Here is a 24,073-nt window from a genome sequence, read left to right as displayed (position 1 = left end):
TGTATGGTGAGTTGGGGGAAATCATTTTGTCTTGCTATTAATGTGTTTAAAGGTTGTGTTAATGTTTATTTTTGAAGACCTGCAATTAAACAAAGCAAAAGAGCAGTTCTATCTCATGCTTGGGTCATATTTGTGACAAGCCTCTGAGAAGTCGTGAATGCTTCTGGTATACAAGCTGTTTACGCATTTCTTCCAAGCAAAATAAAATGGGCTTGAAAATAGAGTCATACCTATGGAATGGGAGCATTTCAGTATATTAATTAAGGTTATACACAACCTTCACAGTGGTAAGATAAGTTGTCATGGTTGGTAATTTGTTTTTTACACTGTGTAAGAGTTGCCTGCCAAGTTAACACTGCAGAGAAGCTGACAAGGTGTATCAAAGACAGTATTGGGGGAGGGGTAGAAGGATGTTTGCATAATGGGAATAACTTTAAAAAGTTCAAGGACATTTATTTTATAATGTTTTAAAATTACTTGATCACAATGTTGCATTATTATTATCAACATTTTTCTTGTCTTTATAAGACTTCTTCAGTTCAGATAAGCTCCTGAATATTTTTTTTTTAAAAAAATTAATGTAGTTTTTTATGTGGAGTAGTTCTTAGCAGAGCAGCAAATAAATCACCCAGTTTCGAGTTTCAGTCAATTTACTGTATCTCCTGTTAGTAGATATAGATATGACTCTAACAAGGCTGAGGATTTTATTGTTCAGAAGTCGCATAAGCCAAGTTATAATCCTGTAAGTCAGTCTTGCATTGGCTGGAATCTGTTTCATTGATGTTCTTTCTATTCAGGGCCCAAGGGAATGTTAGTGTTACTGGATTGTGTCCAATACTATAATTCCATTCACAGAAGGCTCTTTCATCCAGGCTTCTGTAAGCAGAAGAGAAGAGATGGTATTTTTGCAAGTTCAGTCTTTCTGTCCCCGTCCCCCCCCATCCCAGCATCACACACTGTTCTAGAGAGTGCCCCAATTATTTGCAGCAAAATGGAGGCTGTGGCAAAAATGGTCTCCCTTCCATTCATAGATGCCTCCAATGAATCAAAGAGCAATCCATGAATGGAAAGGCACTGTTGTATACAACCTGCTGTTTGATTCATTGGAGGCATCTATGAATGGAAGGGAGACCATTTTTGCCAAAATGGTCTGCAAAAGCAGCATCTAATTACCTGTGTGCCTTAATTGCTGTTTCTGTTGGGGGAAATATAGATATTTTTTAAAAAAAACATAAATCGATTTAGGAACTAAACTGCAATATGATACTTCTCTTATGACCAAGAGATATCACAACATATTTTAAACTTTCCAGAATTCCTCCTCAGTCTTGGTGTTCAACAAATGAAAGGATAGTGGAAGGGCTCTGCCTGCAATATGTTACATTCTTAATACAAACTTAAATACTTTCTTCACCAGCTAATTATAGTCAAGGATTGTGCCCAGTGCGTACTGGTGCAAAGCAATAATAGCCACTCTTTTTTGAAATTAGAAAAGCAGGCATTTATTTTAGTGCTTCTAGCACTGATTTTGTAGCTAATGAGTGTGAAGACTATTCATACCTAATATTATAACCCTGCTGTTTGTTTTACTGATGTCAAATCTCAGTCTTGTGCATGAATGTAGGATAAGTTCTATCTGTAAAAAAAATAAAAGAATGAAATAGCTGGACTGAAGCTTTATCCTTGGCCTTTATATTACCCCTTATGAGTATTCTAAGATGTTTTACAGATTAACATTTAACACCTCCACACAAAATCCCTCAATTTCTTTAAAGGACATTCTCATCCTAATGTGTATTAGGATTATAAATTGAAATAGTAATAGTATCACAAATGTTGAACAGTTAACAAATAGCTATATATCATGGTTGGATACTGCTTCCCTAGTGGCCTTAAGAAAAAATATTTAAGAAACTGACAGCATGTGATCATGGTATCTCCCCTGCCAGGTAAGTATAATTCAATTAGTAATCAAAATATGGTGAGAATAATTGGAAGTCATTTTTATTTTCATAGGTTATGAAGTGATCAGAATTGGAAAGTGTATATAACATAAAAAGAGGTTAAACTGGTTAATTGAGATATATTAATTTTGTTGGGTCAAAAAATGTTATATATTGTATGTTAGTTTATGTAGTCAGTTTAGAGTTTCCTTGGGATGTTGTTTGTAATGTTTATAAATGTATTAAATGTATTAATTTTTAAACAAGAAATATATATCTTCAAGTGTTAATTAGGAAAATTACGCTTTTTATGTAAATAAATTTTTGATTATTTCCTTTTTCTCTTTTATATTTTTCTCTTTTCTTCTTTTTTGTAGTAGTTCTTCTTTGTCCCCCCTCCTTTTTCCTTCGAGCTTTCTTCTGTGTAAATTCTTTGTATATGTGTATATGTGTATAATTTAAATCAATAAAGACTATTAAAAAATAAAGAAACTGACAGCATGTTTCAGAAAATGGAAACCTGTTAATATGGCCAAAGATACTTCTGTGCGTTGGGTGAATCTGATGGCAGCTGACTTGCTCCTAGAAAGTCTTTAAGAGTGATTTGGAATGCTGCTATCAAACACAAGATCAAAAAACTTCAAAACATACACAACAGTGCATACTTGTAATAGTGAATGGACAGCTACATAAATGCTGCTTGCAACTGAAACCTCTACATTGCTGCAACAACACCTTGACAATGTCAGGTTGTCAGACTATGAGATTTATTTATGAAATCGGCACACAATCCTGGAGATTTGTAGAGGGTGCCCTGTTAGCCAGAGAATAGTACCTCAATAGAAGATAAAGTGAATGTAAGTTACAAGCAGATATTTTTTTCTGAGCGAGATTAATTTCCTGCAATCTCTTGTGTTCTTGGATAGCTGTAGAAAAGACAGAGTAGATGGATAAAAGAGACATCAATAATATAAATTACCTTGGTATGCTAGAATACTAGAAACATTGCTTTAAATCACAAGTTTGCTACGTTTTCACTCTGCTTGAAGTAATATAAAATGCACATTTTTCAAGGACAAATTTGATTTTCTTGTGTTCTGCTTAGGGTGAATGCTTGCTTCATTTATCTCATTTTGTTATCATTGGTAACTCTCGATTGATGTTTCTATTTTAAACCAGTTGCTTTATCTCTAAGTAGTATATATCATACCATAGTACTGTATGTTTGTCTTTAAAAATTGACTTATCCCACCCCACATTTCCCTTTGTAACAAAGAATAAAGATCTGCCACAAAGCATTTAATATTTCAGTATTAAGCACTGAAGAACAGAAGGGAAAAATGGAAGAGGAAGATACCTTATTAGTCACTGTTGCATAATTTTGGAAAGTGAAACATTTCTTTTAGAAAACAATATAGTATTCTGCATGGCCATTTGTGTGTCTGTCTGAGAGAACAATTTTGCTACCGAGAGGAATTGGTGTAGACTACATGACTAGCATAAATTGAATTAGTCTGACAAAGACATTTAGGGTGGGGGTCGAATGGACCATCATCCTGATGGAAAACAGAAGAAAGCCCTGGGTGACACAGCTTGACCTAAGATGTCAGTGTGGGTTTTCTGTGTGGTGCTCTCATTCAGAGTCACAATGCTAGTTTTTCAATAAAATCAATTTGATGGAAGTTCACCTTACAATACAGCATTTACTTTAAAGGTGGGCGGGGGATTGCATGGGGTGCATTATAATGAATACTACCCAGTTGAAAAGTCTGGCTTTAGGATGAACAATTTGTACATCCCTTAAAAAACCATTTACTAAGCTTGGTCGGGTGTTACTGTCCTTAAAGTCCATGCTCTATCCCATTTATTATTATTAATTTTTCTATACCACCCTTCATCTGAAGATCACAGGGCAGTGTACAATATGAAAGGACAAAATGCATAACATAATAACAGACAAAACACCACCACTCCAAGTTTAAAAGGCCACAGATTGTTTAATTAGCCAGAGGCCATCCAATTATTTTATTAAAAATAAAGGTTTCCTTTGGATGCTAATAAGAGCAATTTGCTTAATTTTGCAATGCTATTGGAAAACTGTTTTGTTCTTTTTATTAACTACAGTTTTTGTATGTATTAGGCCACAAATATTAAATAGGTGGGAATGCTGAGATTTTATTAAAGAGGAGACTGAAAGGAGATATGATAACCATTGTCAAATATCTAAAGGGCTGTCATATGAGGATTTTCTTCTGCTGTGGAGGCTAGGACCAGAACAAATGGGTTCAAGTTACAAGAAAGGAGATTCCAACCAAACATCAGAAAGAACTTTCTGACAGTAAGAGCTTTTCAATCGTGGAACATACCCCCACAAGAAGTGGTGGACTCTCCTTCCTTGGAGGTTTTTAAGTAGAGGTTGGTTGGCCATCTGTCTTGGATGCTTTAGTTGAGATTCCTGCATTGCAGGGGGTTGGAGTAGATGACCCTCAGGGTCCCTTCCAACTCCACAATTCCATGATATTTACTTTTCTCATACTTAATACTTTTCTCATTCTTCTTGGAACATACTGAAATTCCTAAGTCTTAATTTGTATTTATTGAAACAGTTTTAATCACTTTGATCCCACTTTGTTCTGTACTCATTGTATCTCAAAGAGCGGTGAGACAAGGTTTACTGAGAGATTTGTTCTGTAAGGCTACAGTACGCTCTTTTAGTAAGTCCTATGTACATGTACATATACCTGGGAGCAAATCTAATTGAACTCAGTATGGCTTGCTTCTGAGTAAAAATCTATAGGATTGCACTACACATTACTTTATCTGTTGTATTTGTTGTCTTTCTATGCTATCTCAGGTGTGTCCCCCCTGCAGTTCATGTCCTTGTTAATGTTAATCTGTAATAATAAAAAAGGGTTGTAAAGGCACAGACAAATTTGAAAAAATGCTTTTAACATCTGTGAGGGTAATTTTTTTATAATATTTAATCCAAACACATAGGAATAAGAATCTGCAGTTCCATTAGCTATGTCATCCCATAAAAACCACATACAGTATCCACAGTTCATGGAAATTTTAAAGCCTTCTCAGCAGCCACTTCAACACTTAACCTGCTGAAATATAGTAAATGTGCAACTATTTCTATCCATGTCTAAGTTGCCGACAGCTGTGAGCATTTCTCTATGTGTGTTTTTAGTTTATTTGTGCCTAATAAGTGTGTATTTTCTTTTCTTTAGGGACTTAAGTGAAAACCAGATTCAAGGCATCCCAAGAAAGGCTTTTCGAGGCATTACCGATGTGAAGAATTTGTAAGTCACATCTACAACAGAACTTGGGCTGAATATGAATTATTATATGCTACTGCTCTTAAGTATTTGAGGACCAGAGGCATACCTGGAAATGGTTTCCATGCCTAGAAATCGCTGATCCACTTCCATGCTCTCACATTTGCATTAAACATATGCACACTCTTCCAAGATTCCATTGTCTTTCACAGGTCAATTGCCTGAGACAGCTGATGTTTCATCAAAGGGAGAAGACTAATAAATTTGTTTAGCTTAATATTGTATGTTTATTGTAATTGCAACATATACTATTTTAATGAAACCTTTAGGATTTTCCACCTGAGGTACTGTGATGTCTTGGGCTAGCTCATCTTGTGGCTACAGAAAAACAAAGGGCTGCAGTACTACATTCACTTACCTGGTAGTAAGTCCCATGGAACTCAATAGGACTTACCTCTGAATAGAAATATATACGATTGCACTGTTAGTAGAACATCACATCACTTGATGGTATAAATGAATAATTTAGTTGACTCATAATTCCATAAGTGCAGAAGTCCTCTGAACTGCAAATTCAGCCTAGTGAACTATATGCTGCCCTCCTCTGTTCAAGTAGTAATAGCTGTAATAGTATTTTGTATCTTCTTTTCTAAATTTGCAAAATGATTCAAATACTTTATTTTAGTAGTCTTTACAATAGCGGGACACAGGTGGCGCTGTAGGTTAAACCACAGAGCCTAGGGCTTGTTGATCAGAAGGTTGGCGGTTCGAATCCCTGCGACGGGGTGAGCTCCCATTGCTCGGTCCCAGCTCCTGCCAACCTAGCAGTTTGAAAGCACGTCAAAATGCAAGTAGATAAATAGGTAGTGCTCCAGCGGGAAGGTAAACGGTGTTTCCGTGCACTGCTCTGGTTCGCCAGAAGTGGCTTTGTCATGCTGGCCACATGACCCAGAAGCTGTACGCCAGCTCCCTCGGCCAGTAATGCGAGATGAGCGCCGCAACCCCAGAGTCGGACACGACTGGACCTAATGGTCAGGGGTCCCTTTACCTTTACCTTTTACAATAGCCCCATAAAAGTAGCAAATATTGCTTTCCACATTTTTCAAAAGACAATTGATGCTGAGCTAGAGTGACTTGTCTAACACCTTGCAAACAGCTAAATTGTCAACTGGAAAGTTCCATTCCAACTCTTAACTGGTTTACTATGACATATACAGGTAATCCTAGTGTTGATTCTTTTTATTAGTCCATCCCTTAAATGTTCTGTGTGCCTGATGTTAAATTACAAGCTAATCTTCTCTCTGTATTTTTAGTTTTAATATATGCACAAATTTAATCGGGAGGGATTTTTTTTTATATCTATAATATGCCTTTCATTCAAAAATAATAACTCAGAGCAGGGATTATTTGTTCCAAAATAGTGCATTTTTCAACAATACTATTTAGGTTTTGTATATGTGTTGCTAAAAATAAATCCAGTGTCGGATACCAATTTGTGAAAATATTTCTTAAAGTACTATAGATTGCAAATATACTTTAATAATTTTTCAAATTCCCCAGAATAAATTAGTGTATTATGATGTTGACATTCCTTGAGCATTGTAGTATTCATTATTAATAATAACAGCTTATCTCTGTTAAAATCAGTTCACAATTTAGAAACAAAACCAATGTAACTACAATTAAAACAAACAGCAAATTGTTATAACAGCAGTAGTGAAAGCATTGTGAACAAGTTAATATTTAACTAAAAGCATGATGGAATAAAATTGTCTTCACTATCCACTGAAAGACAGTCAGAGATGGGGTTAGGCATACCCTGCCTCAGGAGCCAATTGTACAATCTGGGTGCCACATATGAGAATACCCTTTCTCTTCTGCCAAGTTACTGCAGCTGGGTGTCTGAAGTGCTGTAGAGTTCTCACTCAGATATTTATGGGAGGAGACCGTTCACAGCTTCCAACATACAATAAAACTGTGCTTTATGAAAACATAGGACAGCTTTCTGGAAGCTTTAAAAGAAGTCACATAGGTTACCTCATGTACGTTGCCTAGTTTTAAACAATACTGTAGGTTAAAGAAGCCTGTTACTCCTTCTAGTGGTATTAAATCAGTTGTAGATCTTAATGAATTCAGGAAATAACCCTTTGCCTGTCACTTTAACTTTCACAGCAATTCAATAGCTAGGCCTATTACTATACTATTAAAATTATGTCACCAAGTTGAAACTTCCTATAAGAAAAATTACTTATAGCATAAGTTAATTTAATGAATGGATTAATCTCATCCTTCACCATCTGTTCAACACCTAATTATGAATGCAAAAAGCACCTATTTCATAATTACATCATTAAAAACTATGATTGATTGAAATACATGTTCCTCATGTTGGTCTGAGGATGACTCCTCCTCTGCACAAAGCAATCTTCTAAATAAGATTTTACTGCAATCTTTTACTTTTAATTTCTTCACCCACTTACAATGTAAAGAGGTTTTCAGGCCTCTAATGTTAGTCTCAAAAGCAAATTCTGGAACATAAAACAATCAAAGTAACAGTTTTACAAACTAATAATTGAATGGTTGAAGGAGCTGAGTATGTTTAGCCTCAAAAAGAGGAGACATTATAGCCATCTTCAAATATCCTAAGGGCCGTCACATTGGAAGATGGAGTAAACTTGTTTTCTCCTGCTCTGGAGGGTAGGACCTGACCCAATGGCTTCAAGTTATAAAAAGGAGATTCCAACTAAACACCAGAAAGAACTTTCTGACAGTAAGAGCTTTTCAACATTGACTCCCTTGGGAGGTTGTGGATTCTTCTTCCTTGGGGGTTTTTAAGCGGAGGTTGGATGACCATCTTCCATGGATGCTTCAGCTGAGGTTTCCTGCATTGCAGGAGGGTGGACTAGATGACCCTTGGGGTCCCTTCAAACTCTATGATTTTTCAGCCTTAAATTGCAATGCTTGGGAATCTTGGGGCAGTAGGGAGCTATTGGGATTCTCTGGTTAGTGTTTCAAGGGCGAGACACAATGGGACACCATATGCTTCCCCCCTCCAACAGTTTTAAGGGTACTTCCTGTTACTGCGATGAAGTTTTCCCAGAAAGCAAACTGATGTTTCATAGGGCTAATGGATAGCTAGATGTAAGAGAGTGGCTTGTCTGGAGTCAACAGATACAAGCTTTATACAGGGTGAGTCTTTTAAAAGAGGCCTCATGGAACATGTGTACTTTGTATCCACAGGGCTTCTTTTAATTCCTCTCAGAGACCCTGATAATTCCTCTCAGAGACCCTGTCTATACCTACCAGTGGGAGACACTTCAAGCTGGGACATTCAGTTGTTTCTCACCTGATACTTGATTTTAAAACACTTTTCTTACAAGAATCTTTTGTAAACTGCTTTAAGTCTCTTGGAATAAGAAAAATTGCTTTCTTGGCCTTCTGCTGCTTGTTTCCAGCATTCTTGTTCACTTGCTCTCCAAATCTTATCCGAGTTTGTTTCCTGATTCCTGTTCACAATTTTTGGAATTGTGAAACATCTAGTCAGAAGAAGCACAAAGGATGATGATACTGTGGTTTTAAACAATGCATCTGCAAGGCCAAGATTCATACCTCAGTGAACCCAGAACAGAGATAATTTGTACACTGAGATTACCTTTTCTGATACTGCCTTGCTGCTGCATCCGAAAATCTATGTTGGAAGTGAAACATCCCCATTCTGAGCATGTGCAGTAGAAATTCCAGGAATTCAATCATAAACTGCTTGGATACTGTAACACTCCTAACATGAAAGCTTTTTTAAAAGGGCAGTCTTCGCTCCAGCGGCCAGGAAGCTATGTTCTTCCATTTACAGAGTAACCTTGTCAGTGGTTTACAGCAGCAGCATATGGGGCAGGAAACCTTGGAGAAGCAGCTGGAGAGAACGCAAAACTACTCACAGAAAAAAGAGGCTATAGAAAGTTGAGCAGTTACAAATAGATTATAAAAAGCATGGCAGTTGTAACCGTGGGCTCAGACTCCACTTCTTCAGTCAAGGAAGCCAGAGAGAGGAAATTGCCCTCTGGGCCAGCCACAAGTGTACATATTGAATCAGAGGCACTGGTTGTGATGGAGCCTGTTGTGTCAATGCCTGTCTCCAGCCCAAGGAAGTTGTATTGTCTTTGGCCTCCAACTCAGAGGCCCTGGTGAAACCACAGCCCTTGTCCACTATTCCACCAGATTCAACAGGCTGGGTCCTTTAAGTGAAGAGGCATACTGAGAAATACCTGTAGTTCATATTTAAGGTTCACTCTGAAAATGCTGAAATGGCATTTGAGCTCTGATTTTTTTCTCCAGCCTGAACCCTGCCCAGAGCTTCAAGGGTACCATTGGAACTTCACCTTAGAATTGCTGAAGCTGTCACTCCAAACACCTGGTTCTAGGTATCCTGGAGGAGATATAAAAATGCACCTAACCTTGAGCTGGAATTTCAGATACGTCTACAGCATCTTAGGCACTCCCATACACACTCATTTGGTTGTTGGCCTTTTCTGCCTTGCTCCTTCTGTTTCAACTTAGTCTTTTCTATTTCTACTCTTGACTCCCTCCAGTCTGGCTGCCATCTTCTGCAGTTCACTGAAACTCCCCTTCCGATAATCAAATACTGTAAGATAATTTAAGAGCAAAATCTAAGCATGCTCCTTGACCTCTTTGGGTTGCTTCAACACCATAGATCATTTTATATTGTTTTACTTTATTTATGATATGTCTCCATGATTTTGTCCTCATTTGGTTCTCTCCCTAGTCCCTACCCATCCAAGCATCCGTTCTATTTTTTTATTTATTAGGGAGCTCTTCCACAGCTTTCCCTCTGTCTGTTGGGATTTTTCAAGAACTTGTTATTGGCTTTCTGCAGCTCTCTGCAGCTGTTTGTCTACATGTTATCCCTCAGTGACCTCATCAAATCCCATGATTTTCCAGACAATCTATATATCTATATGTCATCCAGTTCTACCTCTCTACCAAGTATTTTCTCCCTCTTTTTGTCCAAACTTTCCAAATGACTTGGTTGGATATTTCCACTGTAATGCTTCACTGTTCACATGTCAGACCCTAAAATTATCATATTTTATACCTTTATACAGGTATAAAGCCTTAACTTTCTTTGTTTCTTCTTCTTCTTCTTCTTCTTCTTCTTCTTCTTCTTCTTCTTCTTCTTCTTCTTCTTCTTCTTCTTCTTCTTCTTCTTCTTTTTCCAAGACTATAGCTTCTCCTTTTGCAGCTCTGCAGAAATATGGTGCTTTATCTTTGTCATCCTGATCATCCCTCACCTTGACCATTACAATATTCTCCTCTCTGCTCCTCCTTTATGTCACCTCAGCTTCGTTGCTTTCATCCAGCATTCTGCTGCCAGGATCATTCAGCACTCTCATCAGTGTGACCACATGTTCCTCAATTCAGCCGAAAGGCCACCATTGCCTTTCCCTGTTTATTTCCCTGCTATTTTATTCCAGTAGATTCCTGCCCATGACCATCATTCATCCAGTTCTATTACCCTCAGCCTTCTCCTGCTCCCTCAAATGACTCCACCCCTTTCTTCCCCTTATACTTGGATATATTTTTTAAAACACTTGTGTGATGACACTTCTTCCAAATATCTTCTACTTTTCTGTAAAACCTTTGCTGCAACCCTTTAGTTCCCATGCCTCACTGTAATAAAGTCTCCATGCATAGAACTGCAGTAAAAGCATATTGTTTACATTTACTTACCATTATTTCTTCATCTTTTTCTTTTGTTTCCAGGAAGTAGCATATTATAAGGTTGCATATAGACTAAGAGCAAAGGGTGAAGGAAAATGAAGGGGAGTAAGGAGATGATGAAGCCTGTCTATGCACAGGAGTGGAATCAAGACAAGGCATTAGTAGAGTTTGGACCAAGAGCAACTCTGCTTTGCAGCACTTGCAGAGCTTCATGACCTTGATTCAAATTCAGTCACTGCTTCATGGATCTGACACTGATTTGGCTTCATCTGTTAACAAAGGCAGAATCCAGCCTGATTCAGACATGACCCATAAACTACAGTTTGGCTCATATTGGCTTCAGCTTTTGTGACCTTTGCCCTTTCTGCATATGAGCTCTGATAGGAAGAAATGCATGGGAAACTAATTGACACATAGATTGTGCCCTGCACATTGTGTATGTACTTAACAGTGGCAATCCGAGGAGATAATTCCCCAAGTGAAAACATTGCTCTTTGCTTAATTGCAGTAACTAGGATAGGGTACAGGTTGGATCATCATGAAGAAGACTATATTCTATTCTAATTTGCAAACTAAATAACTGAGAATGTAATTTGGTTTCCATCCAGACTTAGATTCCAGTGCCTGGTACAAACAGTGGCTAGAGTTCTGGCCTCTGAAACTGGAACACTTTCTTGCAATTAAAGTTATGCAGCTGGGTGCAGTCAGTGAAGTCTATGGAAGTATGCTTAAAAGGTTGCTTTGGAATGTTGGGCAGAAGAAACATTTGCATTCCTTTTGTGTTTCTGGGTGTAGGATTTGCTAGTCAGGGTGGATCTTTCAGCAACAATTCACTTTAAAGCCAGACTTGTCACCCTCGAAAAATAAATTTGCCCCACTCCAGCACTTGCCTCAGTCTTTGCCCAGTCACCCTCATCCCAGCAAAACACCAGGTCGATAAGGGGTTAAATAATAACTTTGAAGATATTAAAATAAAGCTACAAATAATTAGGATTGTCATTTACACATCACCAAAGAAGAACAGATGCATCACCAAGAAAAGGGGGAAGTAGCATAGATGATATGCATAACATTAATTTGTATGCATGGATGCAAATTTAGAAATTGTTGCTATAGTTTAAATAGAAACATCTCACCGTAGATGGCCTCTGTTGTCCAGGTGCTAAGTATTGATGACCCTTCATTCTCTCTTTTTATGGTTCTTTAAATCAGACTAGGATCAAACATACTTTCAAAAAATGAACACAGTCAAATAGAGGACTGCCCTCTATAGAGTAGGCCACCCTAAAATGTATAGATTAGAGGTGAAATTTCATAAGTAGCAAATCTAAATAATTGGAGCAATCACAATTTAAAATCTTATTTAGGCCGCGTGTTAATCTGTGTGTTATTTACCTGTGCGTTAATCCAATTGAACTCAATGCACCTTGCTTCTGAGTAGGCATTCATAGGATTGCACTGCATATTTTAATTCCTTTCATGCTATATTTGACATTGCTTATGTAATTAAGCAATTTCATCCAGGTATGTCCTATGCAGAGCTGTCAACCTTCCTTTTTTTTTTTTTTGCATTGGGAAACGGCCATAGCTGTCAACTTTCCCTTTTTTTGCAATGGGAAACGGCACTGGAATAAGGGAATTTCCCGCAAAAAATGGGAAAGTTGACAGCTATGGTCCTATGCTTAAGGAAACTTTATTATGTATGCCAACTGAATTATCTTCAACAGATTTTGCTGTTACTTATTCTCATTGTGGAAATGTATACCACATACACATTTTGGTACATTTCTCTTTTTAGCAGAACTATGATTAGAGCTTTTTGTGCTCAGGACTGATATTCAGCTTTCCTTTGTGTCCTAAGTGCGACTGTATTGACCTCAGTTTTATACTTGGATAATGGGAGGAGGAGGTTTTGTAAGGTCATTGGCTATTGTTGAGTTGTTGTCATTAGTTATGTTAACCTGCTCAACTATGACCTTGAATGGAACATTCTTTACCTTCCTTGTTTGATGCGGGAGTCAAATGTTTGTAATGGAATGGTGCCTGAAAAATGTCACTTTAGCTCAAAGGAATAGTTTCCACAACTAAGTATAATTCATATGACTAAATGTTGCATGACTTTGTTTAATGTTTCATTCAGTTACACCAAAACTGGGCAGCAAAAGAAGTCAAAGGTTGAATAGTAAGGATAGATAAATACATGAGGTTAAAGCTGACCTTTAGCAAAATTTATTGCCATTGATATTAAACAAAATCTCCTTGTCAGGCACTTGATTGGAACATTTAACTAAATTAATTTGGTCTGTGCTGTATGTTGTGTAGCTTTGCTAAATATATGGCAGTGTGATTCAAAAATCATGTAAAATCCAACATTCTCAATTTTTTATTCCTTTGACTAAAAATTGTACACTTAGAGGTGATCCTTGACTAATTTATGCTGACTTCATGCCAACTTCGGATATATTTGTTGAAGATTTCCTGTAGCATATATTTGGGGCTGTCAGGGAGGCTTTTATCCTAGGAAAAAAATTGTGCTGGTTTTAATTACAATTTTAAATAGCTCTATAACCATTGTGAACTCTGGGTTTACATCATTTTTATGATAGCCTCATAGTTCCTGGTTTATTGATTTTGTCATTCGTTTCATTACATTTAATGCAAACCTTTTGTACTGAGTTACTCTGTTCTCTGGGGGTTGTTGGGAGGGGAGGGTCAACATGTAGTGCCTTGGCCAAAACAGCAGAACACATATAATTTAACCATGGATTGAACCAATCGTGAAGGGCTATTAATACTGTTCAGCAAGATGCTGCAGAATTATGCCAGTGTGACCCCTTCACTTAAACTCATTGGGAGAGCAGGATTTTCAGGCAATATTTGTGTCTGCTCAGCACCCCCTTTTTCAACAAAGTGGAAATGATTCTAGGAATATAGCTCTGTGACATAATTGATAAAGGTGGGGCAAAATGGTTGGGATGTTGTTTTCTACATATGCATATAAGCAATGAACTCATGTAGTCTAATGATGTCGCCCATAGAATATTTCTTAGACTTAGAACTGATCTGTATATAGAGTAGAAGTATAAGGGACAGCCATCATGAGGGCTATATCACTGCAGAAAAACTAGTATGCAGGGAGAAGTCTAGCCTAGAACTGTTTCTCTGACACATTAGCTTTCTAAATACAGGGCTGGTGGCAATTAGTAAAGCTAGATTACATTTTAGTTTTAAAAAAAAACAGACTCTTGTGGCATCCTCAAAGCTAACAAATTTATTATAGTGTAAACCAGAACAATAGATTAAGTTACAGTCTTCTTTTGGGAGATGTTGGATTTGTACATTTATGTGTTCCTGTTGTACTCATTTTGTATATATGCAGACTATGTAAGAAAAAGTAAAGCGGGTGGTCTGTATCTCAAATGTCTGACGATCCGTTAGCGGAAATTAAAACAAAAATGAAAAAAAAAACCCCAAGCAATAATTTTTAGGAGGAATGGAGGGGATGAAAAAATAGGAAGCTTAACTGCTCAGGTTTTATGTCTGTGTTTTAAACATTTAAAAACCTATGCTTCCTGCAATGGCAGGGGTGGGGTATAGCATAGCTCATCAGTAGCTCACATGCTTTGTATGCAAAAGGCCCCAGATTTAATTCCTGGCATCTCAAGGTAAGAAGAGATCTTTGTTTGGAGAGCTGCTGGCAGTCAGTGGATGCAGTACTGTGTGAGGTGGACTAATGGTTCGATTCAGTACAAGGGATACTGGATATTGAAACAAAATTTAAAAAATCATTCCAGTAGCACCTTAGAGACCAACTAAGTTTGTTATTGGTATGAGCTTTCGTGTGCATGCACACTTCTTCAGATATTTGACATCCTGATGAGGCAGGGAGGCATAATCAAACTTCCCAATGTCTTTTTATTTTCCTAGAAGGTGCTGCGGGAGGGAGTTAGTTTGGGTTGTGGTTAGAGCACTATGAAAGGTTGGCTTTATCCCTTTCACTGACCCTAATTCCTGAACGGAAAATCCTGTCTTCTCTATCACTGCTATTAGGTGTAGAATACCACCATGTTTTCCCCTCTGTAGTTAATAGCAGCAGCTTCCAGGGAAATGCTGAAACATGAAGGAATCTGAAATTAGGGTTAAAGTCAGTAGTGGGTGGTGGGCTGAGGTGCTGCCGCTCACCCAGCCATTCATGTTGCTGCTACTTACCAGGAGGTGAAGAACAAGATGGCAGTGAATTTAATGTGGTGTGAATGCACCAGCGCAGCCATTTTGGTGCTGTCACTGCTGCTTATCAGGATGGGACTGGGCGATGGCAAGGCCAAGCTGACAAACAGAATGGTAGGAGCATCTGACTGACTCTGCCAGTGCACACTTGCACCTCCATCCTCACCACTGCTCTGCCCCATTCCCATCCAAATGAGCTTTAGTGAGGACAGTGTCAGGAGGACTGCTATGCTGCTCTGTCCCACTGCATGTGCTGCTACTTCAGGTATATGGGTACAGAACTGCAACCTTAGGAATCCTTTTTTTCCTTCTGCAAAATGGAAATGCACAGTAAGTGTTTATTGAATGTGAATTGATAATCATTTGAAACGTGCACCAGTTTGGAGCTGAAAACTGAGTAGAGAACACTTAAGTCCTATACCCCCCCCCCGTTACACTCTGCTAGGTACAAGGCTGTTAGGTTTTCTTCCAATAGTTAGAGGCGGTGCAATTCATTATTATTTGGAAGCTTTGACAGGTTTCAGAATTGATGGATAGTAAACATCAATTCAGGGACGCGGGTGGCGCTGTGGTCTAAACCACTTAGCCTAGGGCTTGCCGATCAGAGGTCGGCAGTTCGAATCCCCGTGACAGGGTGAGCTCCCGTTGCTTGGTCCCAGCTCCTGCCCACCTAGTAGTTCGAAAGCACATCAAAGTGCAAGTAGATAAATAGGTACCGCTCTGGCAGGAAGGTAAATGACATTTCCATGTTCTGCTCTGGTTTGCCAGAAGCGGCTTAGTCATGCTGGCCACATGACCTGGAAGCTGTCTGCAGACAAACGCCAGCTCCCTCGGCCAGTAAAGCGAGATGAGCGTCGCAACCCCAGAGTTGTCCGCAACTGGACCTAACGGTCAGGGGTCCCTTTACCTTTACCTTTAAACATCAATTCACATCAGAAACTTTGATTTCTAAAGTACATTGAGAATTTTAAAGTGGATGTAAAGTGCTTTTAAGAGTATTCTAAGTAGAATTCCACTGGCTTTGATCTAAATTTAGTCATAATTTAAGTAAATCATTTGAAATTTATGAGATTTCAGTTAGTAATGGCTAATTTAAGTGTCATTGATTTCACTAGGTCTGTTGAAAGTGAAAGTGCTGATCCAGCCCAATCCACATTATGACAATCCCAATCCGTTTTATTATGAAAGGTTCTGTTACTTAATGTATGGCAGGGATAGGAAAACTATGGCATTCTAGATGTTGCTGGAGTAAAGCGCCCCTTCTCTCTGACCATTAGCCATGTTGTTTGTGGCTGATGAGCATTGGAATCCAACCACAGCTGGAGAGCTATAGGTTCCCATCCCTGAATATGAACTAGGAAAACCAAAACAAAATAAAATAAAAAAATCCTTCCAGTAGCACCTTAGAGACCACTACTGGAAGGAATTTTTTATTTTATTTTGTTTTGACTATGGCAGACCAACACGGCTACCTACCTGTTACTAGGAAAACCAAAGTTTACAGTCTTTCTTCAGTGTCACATTATAATCCATTTGCAATATCCTGCTTTGGAAAAGGGTGCAAGAGTTTGTTTTTGAAATGTAGAAAAGTGTCTTAAATGTGTCTGCCAACTTTAATTCATTTGTCTCAATCTTCAAGGATGTTATCACACTAAATTGTGCATTTCATGTTTCCTGCATCCCTTGAAAATGAACTGAGGTTCATATTTGAAACGAAGAAAGTTATCCTGAAAGTCTACACCAGTCATCATTTCAGTGCTATCCAGTAGACATACTGCACTGTATTCAAGCCAAGAGGGATAATGCAGTAATCTTGAACTTTGAGACTATGGGATGCAATTTTCAGAATAAAATTCTATGCTTCATGTTTTAACCAATGTTTGACTTACACACACACACACACACACTTTGAAAATATTATGAGGGAGTTGAACTGGGGTTGTAAGTTGAAATTTTGCTTTGAATGTGTGTACCAAACTTCATCCTGTTGTCTCAGTGCTCCAAGAATGTTACTGCATTACAAACAAATGGGGAGGAATTCAACATCAGGGCAAGCATTTCAGTTTGCCGAATGGAACAATCCCTCTTCTCCTTACCCTGTGTAATGCTCTGACCTCCCGAGCCAATTTCAATAGAGTGAGGGAAGCACTGTTATACAAGCAGAAACCAGTGCAGAGGGCTTCTGCTAATGGGAATCATTACTTGAATCCCACTGTTGGAATTCAAGCAGGCTAACCCAGGTTAACCCAAAAGACTTGGTCTTCATTTGGTCAATAGGATCACTGTTTAAATGTTGTTTTCTTAGTTACTGAGACAAATCAGAAGTTGAGTTCTCAAGAGGAATGCATCTTTTAGGAGCCAGTGTATAACTGTGGCAGCATTTATCTAGTGGGAGCAAATCCGAATTATTAAATCTGCCTATTTAAGCGATAAAATCAGATCAGACTGTCCTGTAGTTTAATTAATGGCTTCAAAAGTCAATTCTCCTCTTCCCAAGCAGCCATCTTCCTCCAATTTAAATTATTATTTTTAGAAGTCAAGATCCAATATCTGATGCAAAGTTGAACATTCACAGTTTTGGTTCTGAAAGGATTATCTAATGATTTTTTAGAGTAGAAAATTCTACACAGCATATGAAAAGGGATTTCAGTTTGAACAATGTTCAATTAACCCCCCTTTTCAAGTGGTTTGGATCTTAACCTAGATATTGTAATATTGTCATTATATACAGCACCATTGAAGTACATGGTACTTTGGAGTTCCTTAAGCAAAAATCTGTAAGCTTTTGATGCACTTAGAATCTAAATTTTGAGAGTTGAGAAAACAACAAAAGGGAGAAGAGTGAGACAACGTGTCCTCCATAAAAGAGGGCACATGTTGCAGTGCGACCTGGCCACCTGACCCAGTGTTGTGGGGGGTAATCTGGAATCAGCCACAACCCCTGATAGGTCGGTCCCGTGTTGCTGGGGTGCAATCTGACCAATGGGGTGTCGCAAAAAGCAGCAACGCGGCACCTATTTAAGCCCATGCGAGGCTACTGAGCTTCCTCTTTGGGGCTTTCTCATCGACAAGCCGCCCACCTCTCCCTATATTTAGGGCTTGCGCTTGACCTTGCTATGCCTTCGTGTGTCGTCTGCCATTGGGGCAGGGACACGGCAGGAATTTTCTCCACTTGGCTGATTGGCTTTTGCCATTTGGGTTTGGCCTGCCGTGTAGCAAATAGTCACAACTTGTAAGTTGCAGATGATAGGCATGGCACGTGACGTGGCCACGCCTATGCAAATGAAGGATATTCAGGTAGAGGAATCCAGGGACTCACTGGTTTGGCATTCCCTGAAAGGGGTCTGGCCCGCGACTGAGTCCAGGGGACATCAGGGTGGCTGATTGGCGCTCCTTCCAGCAGCTGTCCCTGGTGTTCATCCTTGGCTGTCCTACGAACGTGGCTCTGGGACAGCACTGCCTGAAAGGGTGCAGGGAGTTAGTTGAACCAGAACCTATGTAACCACTAACTTGGTTGTAATCAATGAAGTTGTGGCCTAAATTTCTGCCAAAACCCAAATCAAATATCTGACTCTGGTGTGAATTTATTTGGGGAAAGGTAAAAGGTCTAAACATGCAAATAGTATGAAATGTATAAGTTGCAGCATTTGCTATCAAAGGCTGAAGCGTGGTTGGGACACTTAACATCTCTTTGAGAAAGGCCATATTGACTACTTCCCCTCCCTTTACTCTTCCCCACTGGGCAGTGGAGAACAACAGATGGTTATCAGTCAAGAGTAACTAGGGAAACCAATAAAACCTTCACCAATTGCTATGGAGATGCTCTTTTATGTGTTTGGTATGCGGTGTTCATTACATCAGCAATTGAGCAAAATAAAACAAGGATGTTGTAAAAATCCTGAAACTGAAAAGTGGGGAAGGGAATGAGGGAGATTTAAAATTTTAATATGATCGTTAAATTCGGATCTGTATTTTTCATAATATTTACTTCCAATATAACTCAAGGCCATTCTCAGTCTAAAGAAATAGCAAGTTTTCAAGCCATACAAGTTACAATAAATGTGAGTGTACACATACATGCACATACGTGTGCATGCAGGCATTCTTGCAAGGTTGGTAAGAGCCTGTTAGATCTTTGCAGTAGCCTGCAGCTGAGGCATAGTTCTAGTAAATGTAGGTGAGTGTCAAGTGATCCTTCCCAAACTAGGAAGGAGGTGGAAACTTTTGTGATACCTACAGTACTCATTTTATAATATTTATTTCATTGATAAAATTTATATTTGGCATTTATTAGTTTCTTAGAATGCTTGGTGCATTTAACATATATTTTATTGTTGTAAGCATTACAAAAAAAACTCTTTAATATAGGTTGGTAGTATTATTACCATGTTATAGTTGTGGGAAAGTGTCAGAGAAAGCTGCCAGCCTAAAGCCATCTATTTCTTATTTCTTTACTACTATGGTTCATAGGAATCTGCCTTATACCAAGTCAGATGATTGGGTCATCTAGCTCAGTATTGTTTACACTCACAGTATTGTTTTCACTTAGCAGGGGTGAGTGAAACTGGGTTATTTTATTTACAAAGCACGTGCTTTACTTCTAAGCCATAGCTCTTCCCTTGAATTTGTTGAATTTTGTTTAGATTTTGGGGAAGTAATTAACTTTTGTTTTAATAATGTGTGGAATATGTAATCTGTAAATATGTAATTGCTGCAATTTAAAGTTTCTTCACCTTCACCAATTCAAATCCTTAGCAAGAAAAGCATTTGAAATAAAGTTCAGCACCTAAGAAAGTCTAATTCCATATGATAACTTCAGAAGAAAGAAATTGTGGGCATTTTGCTTCCATTAACCAGTTTTTGAAAGCTGGAAGAGTCCCATTTAACTGGGGGCCTTAGTCAGATGTGAGCAGTCTTTGGCCTTCTTCTCTCAAAAGCAAACACAAAATGTTTTACAATGTACTTAAAATAATAAAATTAGCACCACATAAAGTTATATACTTAGATTTGATAATCATATATTTATCATTCTAGAAAGCTGTGAATGTTAAAAAACTTTCTTGCATATTTGGACCTCTCTCTCTCCCTCCTCCAGCACCTGTCCTTCACTTTCCAATCCTGCAGCTTAGCCTTCCTCTGACTCTTGCCACCTGGCTGTTACGGGTTCCTCAGATCATGCATCTCTTCTTCCAAGTCAGTCTCCAACCCCAACTTCTCCCAGTCCCGTGTCATCTGTATCCAGCCACCACTCCTCAGTGTCCAAACAGTCTCTGACACTGGGGCTCATTTGGGAAGGAAAGAGAAGATATGTTAAATAAAGAAATGAAAGTATGAGAATATTTTTTAAAGGTTACAATTATAACAAAATAAATGTAATCCATATATAACATTATACTTAGAATATCCATCAAAACTGAATCCCTTGTATGATGTTGATAGCAGTAGGGTATATAATAAGTCTTCTTTTTTTTGCAGAAATGTGTCTATTGAATTCTGTCCCACAGTTGTTTGTATAACCTTATTTTGTAAGTCCCAGATTTTCCTCTTCCATTGGTCTGTTGAAGGTATTGTGTCTCTTGTCCATGCCTTTGCTATGAACCTATGAATAGCCAAAAACTGTGCATTACTGTCTACCTGATGTTTTGCATAACTTAAAAGCATTGTTACTGGGTTCACTTGCAATTGACAACCAGCTAGTTCTTTAATTATTTCTCCCCGTAATTCTTTTAATTAAGCAACAATCCCACCAAATATGGAAAAATGTACCTTTAACTTTTCTAAGCCTCCAACAGATATCTGATGCTGTTCCTTTAATTAATTAATTTAGAGTATAATACTATTTTGCATTATTTTATTAAAAATACTGTTTGAGGTTTACTTTAATTAAGTTTATTACCTTCTGTTTGTATGCACAGCCACATTTTTCATCAGAAATCTCCACAATGAATTCCTTCTCCCAGTTTTTTTTAACCGATTAGATATGTCTGTGCATTCCTCTTGTCCTTTTAATTCTGAAACATGGGCTTACATAAATCCTGAACTGTTGCAGATTTAGGCTGTATCTAAAACAGTGTCTGCTTTCTCTAAAGAAACTTCATAAGAGCCTGGGTTCAGGCAGGCACCAACACAAATGATTTTTGGAACCTATTATAAACATATTTATGCTCCCAGGCCTTTGCTGGTGTTTAATTCCAGTAGATTGTTTTGTTTTTAACTGAGCCCTGGGATATTAGCTGCAGTGTGTGTGTGTGTGTGTGTGATTTTAGTGTTGATGAATTATTCTTGAAATCTGCTGTACGCTAAATGAGGACTGATGTGAAAGGAAGTATAAAAATGTTAGAGAAATACTGCACATTTTATATATGTGTTATATAAAAGCTTTTCTCATACCATGTTCAGTAGCAAGAGAGACTTTGTATGTGCATAGGATCTGTTCTGAAAGTCTGTTGAAAGTGCAGAAGAGCATAGGAAGATACTTTGTACTGAGTCATTCTACTGATCCATCAAGCTCGGCTTTTTGGCACAAACTAGCAGTAGCTCACCAGGGTTTCAGGCAAGATGTTTCACATAAAACCTGGAGATGACAGGGGTTGAACCAGCGACCTTCTGCATGCAAAAGTAGATAACCTTCCACTCTCCATCCTCAAATGCACAGCTTGCCACCTTGGTTGTACTCCTCCCATGCATGTACATATAGAGACTGTGTAAAAAGTGTTCGAATCTCTCAGCAGTTGCATGATACAGCCTAAGGCTTATAGTTAGTGTTGGCTGCACCTAAAAAAAGCTGGATGGAAAGACTTCAGAATGTGAGTATAGCATTCATATAAAACAAACACAGTTTGTCTAGGTGCATGTTAGGCTAGTACAGTCATACCTTGGGTTACGTCCGCTTCGGGTTACGTTTTTTCAGGTTACAAACGCCGCTAACCCGGAAGTGTTTTCTGTTGCGCGCGCAGTCCGTGCATGCGCAGAAGCGTTCTGCGCAGTAGAAGCATTCTGCGCAGTACCCACATGTGCAAAGTGCGACATCACGCTTTCACGCATGTGCGATATCGCTGGTCGGGTTACATACTTTTCGGGTTACGAATGGCACCCCGGAACCAATTAAGTACGTAACCTGAGGTACCACTGTACATTAGATTTCTCCTAAAATAATAATAGACTTAAATGGGATCATTTCAAGAGCAGAGCCTGAAATGGCAGCGGAGGGCAAAAGGCGGGGAGGGGGGGAACTACCCAAATCAACCTGCTTTCATCTCCAGCTGTTCCTGGCTCTTCCCTGAGGCTATCTGCAGGTTAAGAATATAAAAATATCTCTATGGGATCAGATGAGGAATCTATCTAGTCCAGCATTGTTTCCAATAGTGTCTAGCTCTTATTATGTCTAACTGATTTTGTAAGGAAAGGAAAGGAAAGGAAAAAAAAGCTGAACGAAACTGAATAGTCAGTCACATACCTCTGGGAAGGCGACATAAAAGAAGGCAGCCTTTCCCCCTGTTGTTTGTGCTCTCTGTATGTAAAATAGTGGGAGAGCACATAGAGCTACCTGTGCCCTTCCCTTGTACACAGTGTTGAAAGAGGAGGTTAGGGCGGAAAGTCCAAGCAGAAAAGGATTTAGATACCCTTGTCCCTACTCTACCCCACTATCACTAACCTCATTGCTCACACCTACACAGCTCCCCTCTGTTTATTGATCTACCATTTCCGGCATGGAGGAAAGGAATTTATTTATTTATTTTGCATCTATTAGCCCCATTTCTTCTCAATGTGCTGTATATCACCAGTCACACCTTCCTTTCACACACTCCCCCTTTATGTGATGTGTGTTTATGCGTAACATAAAATCTGGATATCCTGTTGTTCAGGTTTTTTAAAAAGCTTAGGGCTTAAAAAAAGACTAAACCAAAGATAGAAACCCTAAACACTATGGGTTAAATAGACAGTTACTTGTCACTTACCCATGATAGCTGGAATGTAAGTGTGTTTTTACATGAAGTATTTTACTGAACATGAACTATTTCTGAATTTCAGTGCCTAAAGGGACTGTATTTCTTTACTTAGTATGTTTAGAACTGCTAATGCGTTGATCTTTCAAACCCAGCCAAGTCTGGAAGGATTGGGATAAACAATTTTGCTTTTGTTTTCGTGTATCTAAAATCAAATGCATCTAACACTAAGCAAGAAAATAAGCAAACTTTGCATAACTAACACAGGTGTTAGGTGTTCTGCACAAAAAAACAACAGTATCAGAGAACCTTGCAGATGCTAAGTGAGTGCTTTAATATATTTTACTTAAAGTATGTGAAGGGAAGGGCAGATTTAGGTTTAACACTTCCTGCCTATTTTATCCCACTCATCAAAAGGTGCACTACACTTGAAGTTGAGGAACTTAATATCTAAGGCTGTTGAATTCCATCCTGTCGTCAGTTACAGCTAGGGATGGGGCAGAAATTTTATTCCATTCCAATTAAAGGTGAATTCACCTATTTTGTACTTTCTTAAACAATATTCAAGCCCATATTATCTTTCAAAATTTTGCATTTTCGGATTTTGCAATACATTTTTACAGGCAAGTAATGCATATACAAGGGTAAAAGGTAAAGGTAAAGGGACCCCTGACCATTAAGTCCATTCGCGAACGACTCTGGAGTTGCCGTGCTCATCTCACTTGTGTATAAAATACACACATTATGAAAAATAGCATACAACAGTAATTTAATGGAAAGAATGCATGTATCAGGCAAAAATGCACACAAAGATGTGCATATTAGGAGAAATTCACAATGAAATGCTGCTGAATTTTCATGTGGCCCTTAAATGAAGTGTAAACTGATGTGGAAAACTGAACTTAAGAGCTGAAAAGTGAGAAACTTGAGAGAAGCCAAA

At 38.5% G+C, this 24,073-nt stretch overlaps 1 protein-coding gene across 1 annotated transcript in view; it reads left to right on the top strand.

Annotated features, from left to right (window-relative positions):
- The first annotated feature begins 680 nt into the window (after positions 1–680).
- Positions 681–24,073, top strand: part of SLIT3 (slit guidance ligand 3) — a 195,073-nt gene continuing 171,680 nt past the window's right edge. Inside the window, exons 1-2 of the mRNA XM_033141837.1 lie at positions 681–742; positions 5,177–5,248. Of these exons, the coding sequence (XP_032997728.1) occupies positions 681–742; positions 5,177–5,248 (134 nt within the window). The remainder of the gene's footprint in view (positions 743–5,176; positions 5,249–24,073) is intronic.

The sequence above is a fragment of the Lacerta agilis genome, chromosome 2, assembly GCF_009819535.1.
Source record: "Lacerta agilis isolate rLacAgi1 chromosome 2, rLacAgi1.pri, whole genome shotgun sequence".
NCBI lineage: Eukaryota > Metazoa > Chordata > Lepidosauria > Squamata > Lacertidae > Lacerta > Lacerta agilis.
The sequence above is the reverse complement of the archived record's forward strand: the minus strand, read 5'-3'. Positions and strand labels throughout refer to the sequence as shown.